The sequence below is a fragment of the Coptis chinensis genome, chromosome 4 (assembly GCF_015680905.1).
Source record: "Coptis chinensis isolate HL-2020 chromosome 4, ASM1568090v1, whole genome shotgun sequence".
In the NCBI taxonomy this organism is placed as follows: Eukaryota; Viridiplantae; Streptophyta; class Magnoliopsida; order Ranunculales; family Ranunculaceae; genus Coptis; species Coptis chinensis.
Window position 1 is genome coordinate 25,385,631 of NC_141459.1, and position 16,189 is coordinate 25,401,819.

At 36.4% G+C, this 16,189-nt stretch overlaps 1 protein-coding gene and 1 pseudogene across 2 annotated transcripts; one reads left to right on the top strand and one right to left on the bottom strand.

The window, feature by feature from the left end:
* Window positions 1-1,339: 1,339 nt before the first annotated feature.
* LOC147502901 (uncharacterized) lies at window positions 1,340-14,141 on the top strand (annotated as a pseudogene). The gene is made up of 26 exons (XR_015221842.1): window positions 1,340-1,579; window positions 1,647-1,808; window positions 1,907-2,071; window positions 2,155-2,297; window positions 2,387-2,496; window positions 2,580-2,759; window positions 6,012-6,076; window positions 6,266-6,361; window positions 6,522-6,637; window positions 7,253-7,427; window positions 7,530-7,640; window positions 7,789-7,867; window positions 7,967-8,110; window positions 8,190-8,303; window positions 9,256-9,377; window positions 9,463-9,545; window positions 9,639-9,763; window positions 9,848-9,968; window positions 10,045-10,182; window positions 12,323-12,419; window positions 12,512-12,637; window positions 12,980-13,072; window positions 13,173-13,278; window positions 13,366-13,508; window positions 13,633-13,720; window positions 13,837-14,141. The product of XR_015221842.1 is annotated as an uncharacterized LOC147502901 (transcript).
* A 726-nt stretch (window positions 14,142-14,867) lies between these two features.
* On the bottom strand, window positions 14,868-15,299 carry LOC147502902 (uncharacterized). The gene has a single exon (XM_086604646.1). It carries the CDS (start codon window positions 15,297-15,299, stop codon window positions 14,868-14,870), a length of 432 nt encoding a protein of 143 aa, XP_086460772.1.
* Between the last annotated feature and the right edge of the window lie 890 nt (window positions 15,300-16,189).

Here is a 16,189-nt window from a genome sequence, read left to right on the forward strand (position 1 = left end):
GGCGTTAGCTTTTAACCAGTCCATTTGGCTATACCCTTTCTCAAACGGCACCTTAGCTCGAACTTTATCGTGGTGGTAATGCTTGTTTAGACAATGAAGTTTTCTCTAATGATTTACCCTTCCACAACAAAGTGTCACCGATTTGTATAATTATTATCTCATTATACTTATATCAATCGATGTTCATCCTATAGAAAGGTTGCCGCTGATTTTAACTTGGGTTCTCGACATATATACAAATTGCACATAGTACTCCATCACAATACACTTTCACAAAAAACACGTTCAATAGGTCATATTGCTAAATCAGTTACAACTTACAACTACAACTATCTAAAGTAGAATTATTAGAGCAATATACCTTATGCAAACCCAAAGACTTGAGGAAAGGCCCAGCCAATGTACACCAACAGTTGTCAGCACATTAATTCAATACCTCAATAAGTTGTTTGAACACCAGACCTTTTTACATAAGATAAATGAACACCATAGCTTGATTTAGTATCAAAAGCCAACATGTTCAGGAAGCCAAAAAGAGAAAGAGGGAAGAAAACATACATGTGCGAAGAGAACCATCTCTATTGGTCTCTGTTCCTTGATAATTGTCTTAGTCACTTTCTCATGAAAGATTATAGCTTTGGAATCAACCCGTGGAAGACCTTTATTATCATCTTGAGATGGTTCCCCATGAACAAATGCAGCATCTTCAATAATTGAAACAACCCCATTGTTGAGATGGGTTAGAAAGTTGAAGTATTTGATACGGGGTGTAAACAAAATAAGAATAAGGCTCATAATCAGAATCAGGTGTATTATTCATGAATGGTATTGGGTCGAGAGGCGTCTAATGATCTTGAGATTGTGATTTGTTTAGAGATTTGGTTTGGAAAAAGAAAAGAATAAGAGAAAGGGTTTGAAGAGATGAATTTTTTTTTGAAGAGTGGAAAGTATTTTGTAAAATTAAAAAGAGAGTATGAAAATAGGTTTTTATGTATTTTGGGTTACGAACAATTGAAATCGGCAAAAAAAGGCGTACAATTCCTTTTTTTTATAAAATCTGATGTGTTGGTCTCAGAGAAAAAAAGAGAGCTGAGGTGGGTCACTGGGAGCATTCTCAACTATACAGTATTAATGGTCTTAGATTACTACCGTGTGCGAATCCTCTATCTCTCGGCCGCCCAGAATAATTTCGAACATTGTCAAAACCCACTTTCGTGTGGGCTTGTGGTTACACTTGAGTTTAGGCCTCACAGACTAACATAGAAGTCCATAAGTAGTGAATCATACAGGCCCAGACCGGCCCAATAAGTTTCTTTCTTCATTTTCCCTAAAACCCATCTCCATCCTTAAACCCTCTTTCTCTGAGTCTCTCCTCTCCAAAAAAAAAATTCTGTCCCCTCAATTCTTCACAACAATGGAGAATGGTGACGTCATCATCCCAACTGCCTTGGAATTAAAACTAATAGAGCTCTTAAAAGAAGTTCAACTTGATTACAACTCACCTTCCATTACCACTTTCATAGAAAACACTGTTTCCACCATCAAAAACTCCATACAAAACATTCCACAAAATCTCAAGGTAATATTTTTTGTTTATTTTCAGTTCAAAGTCTTAAAGTTTTAATCTTTTTTGTTTAAATTTGTAGGTTGATGCTAGTTTAGCTCCAGGTTTTATTAGAGATATTGGTGCTGATAAAGTTGAATTCACTTTCAAGAAGCCGAAATTTATTGAAATTGGTGGAAGTTATTTAACACAGACGATTGCTAAGCCGTGTACCAGTATCGATGTTTTCATTTGTTTGCCCAAGGTATTATCATTATAAACATTTGAGTTTTACTGTGTAGTGTGACATTTGAATATTGAAGTTTGTAATTAATAGTATTTCATATTGTTTATGGTGGGCAGGAGTGTTTTCATGAAAAGACTATTTGAATCATAGATACCATGGAAAGAGATGTCTGTATTTATGTGTTATTAAGAAGTATTTAAGTAAATGTTCCGGGGTTAAAAAGATCGAATGGGAGACGTTTCAAAATGAGGGGCGGAAACCTATTTTAGTTGTATATCCAGGTGTGTTGTTTTACACAATGTTGTTTTTATCTGGAATTTTATAAAGAGTGTAGTGTTGAACTAATTATGTCTTTGGGTAGTAGTCAAGGAGCTGGTTGAACTACCTGGGTTTTCTATTAGGTTAATTCCAGTAGCTACGTCGTTGTTTGACATTGGAAAGCTGAAATTGACTCGAAATAACCTTCACACGCTAAAGCAAGGTCAGTATGAACTATTTTATTTGAAAGTATTTGTTATCTGGTTCCGTTTTCCAACTGATTTTTTATTTTTGTGGAATTTGGTTAGAAGGGGATACATGCCCACCTACACCAAAAGTATAATACTAGCATTTTGGAAGATATGTTCCTAGTGGAGAATTCAGAGTATATTAGGAAAGTGTTAAATTAAGTGGAAGGAATTGGGTGAAGCTTTAATTTTGACGAAAAGTACGTTGCATAGTACTTGGACTGTTTGGTAGTTGAATTGCTTACTACTATTTGCTCTTTTAGGGTGATCGAATTTAAATCAGCATTTTTTATGTTGTAGGTGTGGGCCCGGCAAAGAAGTTCTATTTATGCTTATGATTGCATAAATGGGTTCCTACTTTCTGTCATCATGTCGTTCCTTGAGACGAAGTTGGAAGGGAAACACATTATTAATAGGTCCATGAACACCTTGCAGATATTTCGTGCTATATTGGACTTCATTGGTATGTTTTTCATCATACCCAACGTCTCCGCAATCACTAGTCCCTCCCCCCCTCCTACTTACTTTGTATTTATTTATTTACTCCGAGTTTCTAGTTTTTTTGGCTGATTTGTTACCCGAAACTTGTTATTATTTAACATTCTTAAAGAAAAGGGCTACCCCTGTCCCATGAGGCTCCCTCCAAATCTGGTTGTGTGTAAGGTCAAATGTTGGCAGCCTTGTTCCAGCAAGTTAATGAGCTGTTTCCATGAGTCAAACCCATGAGCTACAGACCCCAATGGGGCAACCTCACTATTGTCCCAAGGTCCGCCGTCAATTATTTATTTATTTATTGTTATTTTTTTTACCTTTAGACTGGTTTCAGTTGATACTGGAGTTTTCTGAAAAAGATGAATATTGAGAACATTGTTGTAAACTTGATGTTACACGTGTGTTGTTGTGACGGAACAATCAAACTTAGGCACAACTACAACGTGCTTAAGGAAATAAGAACGACAGTAACAAATTTGCGATTCTTTTGGCCTCTTAGAAAGAAAGCAAGCTATCTGTTGGGAATAGAGGGTTGCACCTAGATGCTAGGTGGAATCTCTCAGTATTGGATCTTACTTGGTCTTGACTAATTAGTGAACCAAAAACTCAAGGTATGAGTTCCATCTCAAAGTTGCATACTTGCATCATGTATATATACACTGAACGTGGTTATGGAGATCTGGCGAGGCATTTCAGTGTCGTGGGAGTGTCATTTTGTCATATATAGGGTGCATAATGTGTGGATTGAGTGAAGCAAGTTGTGCATTTTACGGATGCCTAGTTACTTTCAATGTAGTTGTGGTAGACAAGTAGAGTCGAAAGGCGCTTACTTTCAATGTAGTTGTGGGAGATTACGCTGTAAGTTTCTGAGCACACAGAAGCAGGCATAGTTTTAAGAATTTTTTTCCTTTCGCTGTTCAACAAGTACCTGCTGTGGGCTGTTGTGGTTTTCTCTTTGGTACTTGAAATTCTACGAGAGACTTAAAATATTAGGGAATAGTTTGAGAACTAAAATCAAATCCTTAGATACCTCAATCTTGACCACTTCGAGCAAAAATAGGCGATCATGGATCTGTTGAATCTGTTTGTTCTACATTTGTTTTGTTTATTCATGCATTTAACTTCGAATCCTTGTGCATTTCCTTGGGGTCCTAGAAAGATTCCAAACTTCTAAAGCTGTGTCTTTCTTGGATTCTATGTCTGTACTTGATAGCTTGGTAACCCAACACAGATATTAGGAGTTTTTCATCTTTGTGCAAAGCATGTGTACAATTGGTTGACCGCTCTTTGATTCATTGCATCCTAGCTCAGGATGTTTGGTATTTATGTATGGTACTTACAGGAGTGTGAATCTAAATGCATTCATCCTAAGCAGTGTAGTGTTAGATATGCTTCAGAGGCGGTCTACAAAGGCGTTCCAATAAAAACAAAAAGAAGGTTGAGTATATGAAAAACCTTTTTTTAACTGATCAGCATTTTTTCCCACATCTTTTGAATTGATCAGCATTTCTTAATTAGATAGACAATCTTACTTGTTCCCATGAGTTTGTGAGAGCCAATTGTGCATGCAAGTTCGTCTAAGCACATGTTCGGGAGTGATGACCTGGGTGTTTTTATTTTCTTTAATTTAAAGGCGGATGAGGTGTTTAGAGAATTCTCAATAATACTTTTTTGTGTTATTTTTTACCCTCAATTAATAAAATGCCTTCATGTTTTACATCAATTGGAGATATCTATGTTATTCTCTTGCCAGTTCTATCCTCTTTCTGTGTCTGCACGTCTTTTGTTGTGGTTGATCATCTTATTATTATTTTTTATACTCATAAATGGCCCATTGACACCAAGTATGGTGTGGGTTGAAAATGGTAAACTTTGTTTAAAAAAAACTTATTCGGATTTAAATCAGAACACCTCGGCAAAAATGGAAAGAAAGGCGTAAAAAAATGTTGGGGAAATAAAACGGAACGAAAAACGGGATCAAAACCGACATTCGACAATAGATATTTACGAAATTCTAGCTTCAACACCATAAGAGAACTTGACAAGTATCAATAGAAATATATTTAGGGTTCGCAACATCACTAGAAGGTAGGAAAAATGAATATAGAGGTTTTAGAAAATAATATAATCCTTTCTTTTTTTCAAATAGAAATATGGAAATTTTAAACTTGATATTTTGAATATCACGTAATATACGCTTTTAAAAATGTTTAGAATGGATTATAAACTGAATCTCGGGTTACAAACAAATATAATACACCTCATCATAATCTCGGGTTTTAAACAACTTTTTTTTAATAAAAAAGGAGTACTTTGGTGACAGTAGTCATAACATTGATGTTGGATGAAATCATTTGAGGATGCAAGTTCTCAATAATCCATTAGCCATCGTGAAATTGTAGTTTGGCTTTAAGTAAGTTTCAGAAATATTATAGTTTGATGAGGACCATTTTTGGTGTATAGTGGTGGCAGATAAGTATGTGGAGGGGCTAGTAAGTGGTTTATGAAGGAACCCAGTGATCCTTATGGAACTTTTTTGTGGAGAGTATTGTTATTGGATGGAGCAACCTTGTCAAAGGTGTAGTAGCTTGCACACCTGCCACTGTAGAAACTTTTTCCGTTTGGGAAGATACAATATTTGGGTGGGGGAAGGACTTTGAAGGAACAATTTTGAGAAATGTACTTGTTAGCCAACAACAAAAGGGCGACTTACCTAGAATGAATTCGTAATTGGTATACTCTTCCATTGTAAGGAGGATGTAATTGGGCGCTAGCGCACTTTTCGATGCTCAAGTAGCATCTTGCTCTGACTCACTTTTTGTAAACTATTGTAACACTTGTGATGTAAAGCATTGAAACTAATTGAGTTTTATAGTTGAAATAAATATTCTTTGCTAAATTGCAAATAAATATTGTGTTTTCATTTTTGTGTCGAAGCGGTTTTGAACTGCACTTATTTAGATTTCTAATCTTGTCAGCTTGAAGCTTGAAACTTGCTTCTCCACTTTGCTTGGCGATGTGATATTTTCAACCTATAATAAAAGTATATATGATTTTATGGCTTTAGTAAGTATTTATGTCTTCACGTTTCTTTTGCTACTATAATTTCATCTATGCATTCCTATAATATAGATGCTAATTGTTTTCATTCTTCTTTCTCGACTAAGCTATTGAATATTGATATTCAAGCCGCTAACTAATGAATCTGATAAATTCTTCACAGCATCTTCAAAACTGTGGGTCAGAGGCCTTTTGCTGCAGCCTGAAGGTGCTTTTCATGAGAAAGAAGTAATTTTGTCAAAGACGGTTGCTGATAAAAAAAGGATTTTATCTCAAAAAGGTCGTTATCCTGCTGCTCTTGTTCTTACTGTACTTACACTAGATTAGAGGTTCTAAAATTTGTTGTATTTATTAATTTTGTAAACAATTTATTTAATTATTTCTAATTATATGAGCTAAAATCATTCTAATATAGAGGTGTTGTAATATCAACAGCTGTTTCCAGTAGTTATTGTGGATTCGTCTTCTCATTTTAACTTGACATTTCGGCTTACAAGGAGTGGTTATCTTGAGGTAATATTCTGAGAACGAACATGTGGCTTACACTATTATTTATGCACTGTTGCATTTCAATGACCACATTTCCTATTTCCCTATTTCCCCATTTCTCCTTTTCCATTTTTGTTGGATATGAAAACAAGTTTTCCCCACCTGATGATTTCCAACATTCCAGCTCCAAGACGAGGCTTCTCTAACTCTTAAATGCCTCGACAAATGTAGAGATGGTGGTTTTGAGGAGGTTTTCATGACGAAGGTTGAGTTTCCTGCTAAATATGACAATATCATAAGGTAAGTAGAGTAAAGTCTATATATGTTAAATACATCATGTTATTCAAGGAAAAAACTGTATCCCGGTTCTCTTTGACCAACTACAGTATGCTCTTACTTGAGCTGTGGTTCCGTTAATTATATCAAATTATCAATTATGAGGATTATTCACTTCTTCTTCATAAACTTCGCTTGTGTGAATAAGTGTTGAGTTTACAGTACTGTTGGCACAAGTTTTGTGAACCTCATACCTTAATAATATTGCCAATGCTCTTTCATAATGTAACCATCTTTAAGTGTTTGGCAACGAACTATATAGATGTATTTTATGCAACATTGTCATTCCATAAAATTTGAGCTTTCAGCAATACCCATTTTCTTTACTTTTACTAGTTGAGGATGAATATGAATGCAGCTCTTCGCCCTATGTCACTTTTATTGTGTGTAATCTGACAATTGTTTACAGGTCATGAAGTTAGAGTAGGAGCCATACTTACTGTCATTTTTTTTAGATAAGATTGTTACAACTGTTAAGTCACAACTCAAAACATTGGGTGCTGTGCCTGGATTTGGAGGTTTCATAGGCCAGTGTTCTTCTCTCCAGTTACTTATTTCATGCATGTTTGCTCTCTTTAGCTTGAATATGAGAGGAGGTAATATGGTGTATGCATCTGGATATTGCTTGGACAATGAATGCTGGAGAACATACGAGGAAAAGGTACATTCACTTTTGGAACAAGGACTGACTGATAGAGCGAAATTCATCCGCGACACTTGGAGAAACAGTTCTTCTGAATGGAAAATTGAAGAGGTGAGATCCTAACTTCAATACAATGTCTAGAGAATCAGCATTATGCTGTAACAGTCATTTTAAAATCGCCTTGACTCCTTTTAGAAATGCCTCTGATTATAGGGTTTCTCTAAGTTCGGTAATGATCCCTTGCTTGCTGGAATATTAGTCAGTTCATCTGAAAACAGTTTTAGAGTGGTTGATATTGGTCCAGATGCTGATAACAAAGTGGAGGTATTACCACCGTCATCACCGGCTCACCGCCACATCATTATTACATATTGCTGTTGGTTTTTTTATAATTGCTTTTATTATTATTGTGTTTTTTTGTTATTGTTGTTCTCCTTGATACATATTGATGTTAACACATGCGCTCAACTAGACTGCGAAATTCAGAAGGTTTTGGGGTGAAAAGGCAGAGCTTCGCAGATTCAAAGATGGGAGGATTGCAGAAAGCACAGGTATGACTTGCAATCTTATATTGGCTATTCATATTTTGCTCTCGTTATGTGAGTTTGTCCATTATCTAATGTGCTTCTGTCTCATGTTTTCTTGAACAGTATGGGAATGTGGGCAATGGGAAAGACATCTCATTATTAAAAGAATTACAGAGTATGTTCTTATACGTCATCTTTCTATATCGAAGGATAATATGGTACATGTTGCAGATCAACTTGATTTCTCTCTTCTCCATGGCGTGGGAGGTAATTTCTATTATTATCCTTTTGTGAACACTTTTCATTTTCGCGTGCGGTTGCAAATGAGTTTTGTGAAGCTTTGCAGATCCAATCTCATTCTGTGCAAATTTGCTTGGGGCATTCAAAGTTCTGTCAAAGCGTTTGCGCAACCTAGAAGACATTCCTTTGAGGGTATCTAGCGTACAGCCTTTGGATTCAGGTTCTTTTTCCTGAATTTAATGTAACTGTTTACAAAATAAATGCTACTTGCATAGACTCAACTGGATATTGTTCAACAGTTCAACCATTCAAACCCCTCATATTGCTTGAGGCAAATTTTAATTTTAGTGGAAAAGCCTTTGGATTCAAGTTCTTCCCCCCTCAACGCTTTGTAATTATTGGCCAATTAAACAATATACACTGATTTCTGTACACTTCATTCGTACTTTGCTCAGCGGCTCCACATTTCCACCCTTGCATCCCCCTCCCTTGTCGAAATCATATTAATTGAGGCAAGATTAAGTAGAGGGAAAGCCAATGGTTTGAACGCTTCCCAACAGACAATTTATTTAAATATAGTTTTCTGTTGCCGTAAAACTCGTAGATGTAAAATGAGCTATCTTTGACGCCATAAAAGTCTTACAAATTAAAGTGAGAAGCATTTTATTGTGTGGTGCATCACATGTCCCGGGACCCTGAAAGGTTTACATTAGGAACTACGTCTTGGTAGAGATAGAAAGAGATACCAGTTGGCCTTAACATTCTTTTGGTATATTATACTAAATGGTTTAAATATGCCATCGTGTACATGTAGATATTGCAAACTCTGAATCTTGTGAGGATACTATCTGTGATATTCTACTGCGCCCCTTCAAATACTTACTCATAGATGACTACAGATATTTAATCAAATAGTTTGTCAATATATTTATTTATTTTCATATTATCATAAAGATGGTATAATAAATTTAACTACTTAGTCATAACTGGGTCCAAAAATATGTACTGCCCTTGACATATTATAGTAATCCTAAACCGCTTGCATTTTCTTAGTGTGTGCTCGTGTAGTCTGGGTTGGACTTACCATTATTAAAGTAAGACTACTTTAGTGGGAATTAGTTGTTTACCATTATTAATATTTTGACAAGTCACTATTTTATATATGCACGCAGCATTTAGGTTCACATCTGTTTTTCCTCCTGAACCTCATCCCATGGCCTATGAAAAGGATGTTAGCCGAAAATCACCTAAGTTCAGTCCAACTTGTGTTCAACCACTGAAAGTCATGATTCAGGTAAGACAGCTGGCAACCAATCTCTTTTTGTGCATGTCACGGTCCATCTATTTTGTCTGATGACTGTTTTCTTGCTTGGGTTTAGTTGGAGGGTTCAGGAAACTGGCCAATGGATGATGTTGCCATTCAGAAGACTAAATCTGCTTTCCTTTTACAAATTGGGGAGAGGTGGGTCTTTTGGATGTTTATTATTCTAGAGAAAGTTTTATTCCAATAACAATATGTTATTTTTCTGGAAATTTTCTGATATTGTTTTTGCAGTCTACAGAAGACTTGGGGTATGACATGTATTGCTAGTGAGGATGATGTTGATGTTCTTATGTCTGGCTATGCATTTCGTCTTGAAATCTTGCATGAGAGAGGGCTGAACATGGTGAAAAAGCAATGTGAGGCTTTTTATTATTGTTACTTTTTTCGTATCACTATTTTTTGCATATACTTGCTTTTACTCATGAAAATTTTCTTTGTAGTTGACAATGTTCAAATGAAGCGGATCTCTTGCGTAGACAAGGAGCTATTCATCCGCGGTCAGCATTCTAGCATGATTAATGGTTTGCAGGGTTGTTACCCTATATACGCCCCTGTTGTCCGGTGAGGGTCTTCCCATTCTAGAATGATACTTGTCTAATTCTTTCCGTCTTACCCCTTTAAGTTCTCTTTTCTGAAGGCTTGCAAAACGGTGGATCTCTTCACATCTGTTCTCCTCATACCTAGCAGAAGAAGCAATTGAGTTATTGGTTGCTCATCTCTTTCTGAAACCTTTACCGTTCTCTGTCCCCTGCTCACGGATCACTGGATTTTTAAGGTGTAGCTCATCACTCATTATCAGTGTTCTAAAAAACGCTAGGCGGTAGTCGGGCGGTGGGAGAATGCCTAGGCCTTCTAGGCAGTGCCTAGACAGGCTAGGTGCTAGGCGGTTTTTTTTCCTAATATATATAGTAATACACACCTATACTCACGAGAAATGAAGAAAATCATTTACCATAACTCAAAAAATAAACACAAACAAAAATACTTATTACAAAAATGCATAATAGTTGAAGAATATCGACTTAATATAAAAACATACTCTTTGTTATCATATAATTTACATTAGACTTTAATCTTTTAAACTCATTCAAATCTTAAGCCTACACGGGCCTTTAATTTTCGACATTTAATCATTCAAAAAAATAAAAATAAAAAAATGACTAAACCGCCTAGCCCTCCTAATCGGTCCGCCTAGTTGGTCCACCAATTTTTTAAACGACTTGGGCCTAGGCGACGGTTGGGCACATCCTAGCGCCTAGAGACCGCCTAGGCGGCCGCCTAGACCGATTTTTAGAACAGTGCTCATTATTACAATATAACTGTAGCTTTGTTATCTTTGAGCCATATTCTTTCTGTTGACTTGTGATATCTTGGATATAAACACTCACTTTATACAAGATGACACTCATACTTTTCTCCTTTTTTTTTGTGTGTCAACTAAATGTACCAATAAGGAACAAGGATGATAAAATTAATGTCGAGTGAGTTTTTCTGCATGGCAGGGATGGAAGTTTAGCTGAAGTCCTGAACTGACCTGGGTCAGCCCAAACTTTTTAGCTTTACCCAGCATGTGCCATAGTGGAATCATTAGGGCTGGTTATGAATGTATGTCCTTTGAAGCCCGAGCGAATAGACAAGCACAGAACATAGTGTACATATTTTAATTTATATGGGCACGTGTCAAGTTTAGTTTTTTAATTAGATAGACTGGTATAGGCAATATATTTCATATGCCAAGTTTTGTTTTCGTTGTACAAGTATAGTGTAGGCAACCAAATTCATGTGGCAAGTTCAAATTACATTGTATCAACTACTGTGTAGTCAACACAATTCATGTGAAATTCTAATTGAATGGAGAATAGCTTGGACAACATAATTCACATTGCTAGTTTAGTTTTCATAGTTTTGTTAATTAATTCATGTCACGATTTTTATTTTCATTGTATAACTATTGTGTAGCTTGTAAATTCAATGTCTGTGCAACTCTTATTTCCTACTTGTCTTTGAGGTTTAAAACCTGAAGCTGAGCTCAAGCCTGAAACATACCCTGATCTGACCTTAGAAGTAAAAGCCAATGGCAGCCAGCTACAAACGCTTAGGGTGGGGTTGGGATTTTGTCTTTGTGATTTTGTAGGGAAAGCCAGATGATCCCAAAGACACCAAGGGTCAACCTGGGCTAACAACCACATTGACATCTTCGATGATTAAAAAGAAAAGTGTGTATGTTTGAAGGGTTTTTAAAGAGTACAAATAGTTGGTTTTGGGATGGGTGTGTATGTTTGATATTGATGTGTTTTATGTTCTCTTCTCAGTGTGGGGGGTGGGTTCAAAACTAAGGGATTCCATATAGGTTCAGTATTATCATGCTTATGTTACTATCCAATTATTACACTGGTAAATGAATAACTGTATTAAGTCTAGGTGCTTGATCAGCATTGGGCGTGTAGGAAGTCTTACTAATTAGAAATTATAACCGTCTAAGATTTCCTGGACTATAATTTTCTGTTACTTTTGTCTTAGGAGAATTCGATGGGTGGGTGGAATAAGATCATCTGATTAGATGATTGTTATCCAAATTTCTTACATTGGACTCTGTGATCCTAAGATCATCCTTTGCTTATGAATATTGACCTATTCTGTTACTGGAACAAGATCAGAACTATTTGTGGTTGGTCACATATATTCTTTATTTCTTCGAGAGTTGCACTTGCACATTCATCTTCCGGTGAATTGATTTCTTTGTGACATCATTAAATATAGGATGAATGCCTCTTCCTTGTAATTTGACAACATCTTTGTTTTTATCACAAATGGACTGACCTGTATCACTGACCACATTTTAATATTCTATCGTTGGAAAGTTGGTGTCTTACTAATACTGCTTGTTGCATGAATGTTGACGACTCTTTTGCCAGGTTCTTGCGGTTTCTGTCGAACTATGATTGGATGTTTACTCCTTTAATTATTGACATAAACAATGATTTGACCTCGAAAGATGAAAAGGAGATTAATGTAAGTGCCACAACTTTGAATTTTATGAGCAAATGGAACTGTAGACGTCTATTTGTTTCATGATGTTATAATATTCCCAATCTTCCGAATAGGAGAACTTCATGCTGAGCAGAAAGAACTATGATGAAATTGTACAAAATATGGAACCAGCAATGTTTTTGGCGACTACCTATGACAATGCATCTGAAGCTTGGACAAGATCCTCACCAACTTCATATGTATGTTGTGCCCATAATGACTTTTATAAATGTTTTGTTGCTTTTTAAGATTAATCTTCTTTAGGTTTATGTCTCACTTGATGATGTGTTATATTGTATAAATAACGTAAAAAGAGGTTTAACCATATTGTCCTCATGAACCCTGATCTTTCATCAACTTTAATGTATCCAAGTGGATGGTTCACAAAGGTCGGTTGTGAACTTTCAGGTTGGTGGTAAATATTTTCTATCATGAATATGCATAATTGACAACATTTTCGGTCATTCTAAAATAGGGTAATGTCCGTTTAGGGATTACTTTGTTCATTGATGAACTGATTTTGCATATTTTGTACGAAAAAGGAGCTTAAAAGGTTGGTGGCCTATGCACGAAGTAGCGCGGACTTTCTGACAAACTTGATCCTGCAAATTCAGAGTGATTCTCGAAAATGGGAGGTGAGTGGGTCTGAGCCATTAATACTCATACGCCATGATATGTTTACACCTTGTATCTGATTCATTTTCTTGTTTGCCTGCGACACATTTTGGCTTTTAGTGCTTGTTCCGGACTCCTTTGAACAACTATGATGCTGTAATTCTTATCCATAGGGATAAACTGCCTTTCCCTCAACGCCTTCTCTTCCCTTCAGATATGAACCAAGGTTTTTTCCCTTTTTCCTATTTAATTCCATCTTCTTCGTACCATGCCATTTGGTGCTAATGGCCTTACGATGCACAATTTTGAACAGGGAGACATGTCGCACAAGGGGATCCTAGTAGTGAGTTTCATCCATTCATGTTGCATGGAAATATGAAGGAGAGTTTGGAGGAAATGAAGAAGACACTGATGGTAAACTTTGACCCAGTGAGGTGCTTCATGGAGGATCTCAAGGTAAGTTGTGTGTTTACCTGTTTTCACATATGGGCTTGGTGAGTGGTGACAGCTCTTCCAATGCTATGCAATATCCATTAGCCTGGATTTCTGATCAAGTCATCTTTTTCTTTTTAAATTGTAGGGAGAATTTCAGAACACATTTAAGTTGTGGCATGATTAAGCTTGGAGGTGATGCTATCGGCCTGACATGGGAGAAACCAGATTCAAATGTAAGTAAACATGGGCCTGCAACCTTGTATAAATTTTGGTTTCAACAGAGTTCAGCTGAGTGGAAACACCAATATGACCACCTACTATCCACTTATTTCGTTTAATAATCTTGCAGAAACGTGTTCGAGAAGAAACTGATGAAAATCGAGACCCTATTGATATCCTAAGAGATGTTGGTGAGGTCGGCAAGGGGTTTGTGAGGAGTGTTCATTTGCTCAAGGCTCCCAAGCTTAGAAACTGATTAGAATTGTAACAATAGTATCAATTTTTAAAAAGAATGGTATCTTTCCGTGGATTTCCATATATTTTTAAGTGGCGCGGTAGAGTGTATCGTTGGCTTCTCGTATTGCATTTGCTGGTGAGAGTGTAACAAGGCCATTAAATGCATTTTGATGTGTATTAAAATTTCAGTTTGTATAATTTCTTAACTGAGTAACCCCATTTTTCCTGCTCAAAGAATTCCGGATTTGGAAGTTTTGTGAACTCTTTTTGGACAAGAAAAAAAACAATGATGTTAATAGTTGCGGAAGGTTTGTTATTCAGTTATTCTACTCACAGTCAGTCAATAATTCCTTTTATGTGTTCTTTGTTTCAAGATATTTGGATTCCACATTCAACATTTTCAATTGCAAGTGAAGACTCAACTCCAACCGTCCACCGAATGGTTATAATGTAGATGGTATCCACTATCCACCTAATTGTTCAGCAAATGGTTGTAACCGAAATTACTATATATATCAACTACAGAGGTTTGAGTTTCTGGGGAATGAAAGCAGCGGGTTCAAATTTAAATAGGCATACGCAACACTGGATGTATAAAAGCATCCTGAGGTATTCAACGCATATACAAATTCCCATTTTGTAGTTTTTTTTTTTTTTATTAAGATAATTCGTAAGTCACATATCAATCATATTCACTCCTGCATTGTAGTTTTATTCAACAAATAAAATTATAAGAAGTACGTCGCACACTATTTTCTAAGTCTGATACTAAAGATTCTCCAGCCAGCTCAGTCAGCCACCCATATTGCCAGGGATCAAAGTCTCTGCAAACTCTTATTTCAGCACAATCAATCAGGAAACTAACACCCACATTCTCCTCGAATAACTCGTCTTTAATAGTAACATCTCAGAAATTTTATAGTCTCACTCAGCAGCCAGTAGCAAAGGAGCAGCAGAAACTTTCTCCTTCTTCAAAACCTGCTCCAATCCACCAAGAAACCTCTTCTTGAAAATCACCATAACAGTACAATTAACAGTACGTACATCAACAACATCTGAAAACTTCAAATACGAAGAAACCGGTGCAGCAGCTTTCATAACATCTCTAGCCGGTACAACATTCCCCGCCACACGTCTCAATACAACCCCAACACGTCCCTCCTTCAAAACTCTTTCCATTTCCAATACCATTCTAGCTGGTACTTTAACTCCATCAATCATAGCAGTTGAAAATACAAAATCAAATGAATCTTCCTTTAACGGTAATGCATATATGTCCCCTCGTTTCACTAACGATGAACACGGCTTTGAGTTTACACCAACCGTGTCCCGGAAGCCTAGCTTTCTCATTACCATTACGGCTCTCGCTGATTCGCTACCTATGATAAGTGTTTTCTTCAAGTTTGGGTTGAGGTAGTTTGTGGAGAGTAGAGTGTGGAATGAGGAGTTGAGTTCTGTAACGTTCATGTGAAGATTGATTGTTTGGAATGTTATTGGTGAGTTTATAATGTTGCAACCGTTGAGTACGTAGATGAGATCAAAGCATGGGATTAATGCCATGAGTGTAGCGAAGATGAAGATTTTGAGGAGAAGAGTTTTGGAGGAGTGAGTTTGGTATATGAGTTGTAGCTTCAAAAGCTTTATTTCCATTCTATTGAATTATGAAATTAGCGAGAGCAGAATCTTGAAGAAGTGTGGTTTCCACCCACGAGGAGAAATTGAGATTTTGGGTTTGAAGAAGCCAAACACGAAGGGGCTGCGTTTCGAGTGCCGGAGTCGGAATGGAGCCATTTTGAGATGTGTTTACATTTGGTTTTTGGAGAAATTGAGATGATGAATAGAGAAGAAGAGAAAGCTCCCTTGGCCTCTTTAAAATGTTTAAATGCCACTTTTTCAGTTGGTGAAATCGCTATATAATTCTTGATTATGGAATTTATTAACGATTAGCTAATCATTTATATATAAGTTTTTTTTTTGAGTGGGTCAATTTATGAGTGAGTGACAGAGCTATTAAGCATTGGTTGGTTTTGGTGGGAATGGGACCATTAGTACGATTCCATGCCATCTAGTCTTCAAGATCAAGAAAGAGATGTTCGTTTTAAGCTTCGTTAGAAAATAGAAAGTAAGAAATACAGACACTGTACAGTATAGAAATATAACTCGGTTGATCTGTAATTTTAGAGACAACGACGCTAACATGTTCGTGTATATATCTGTGTAATTTCATTGCAAAGACAATTAAGTAC

Excerpts from the sequence above, each read along its gene's own strand:
- LOC147502902 (XM_086604646.1), bottom strand. The coding sequence starts at position 15,299 with ATGGTAATGAGAAAGCTAGGCTTCCGGGACACGGTTGGTGTAAACTCA.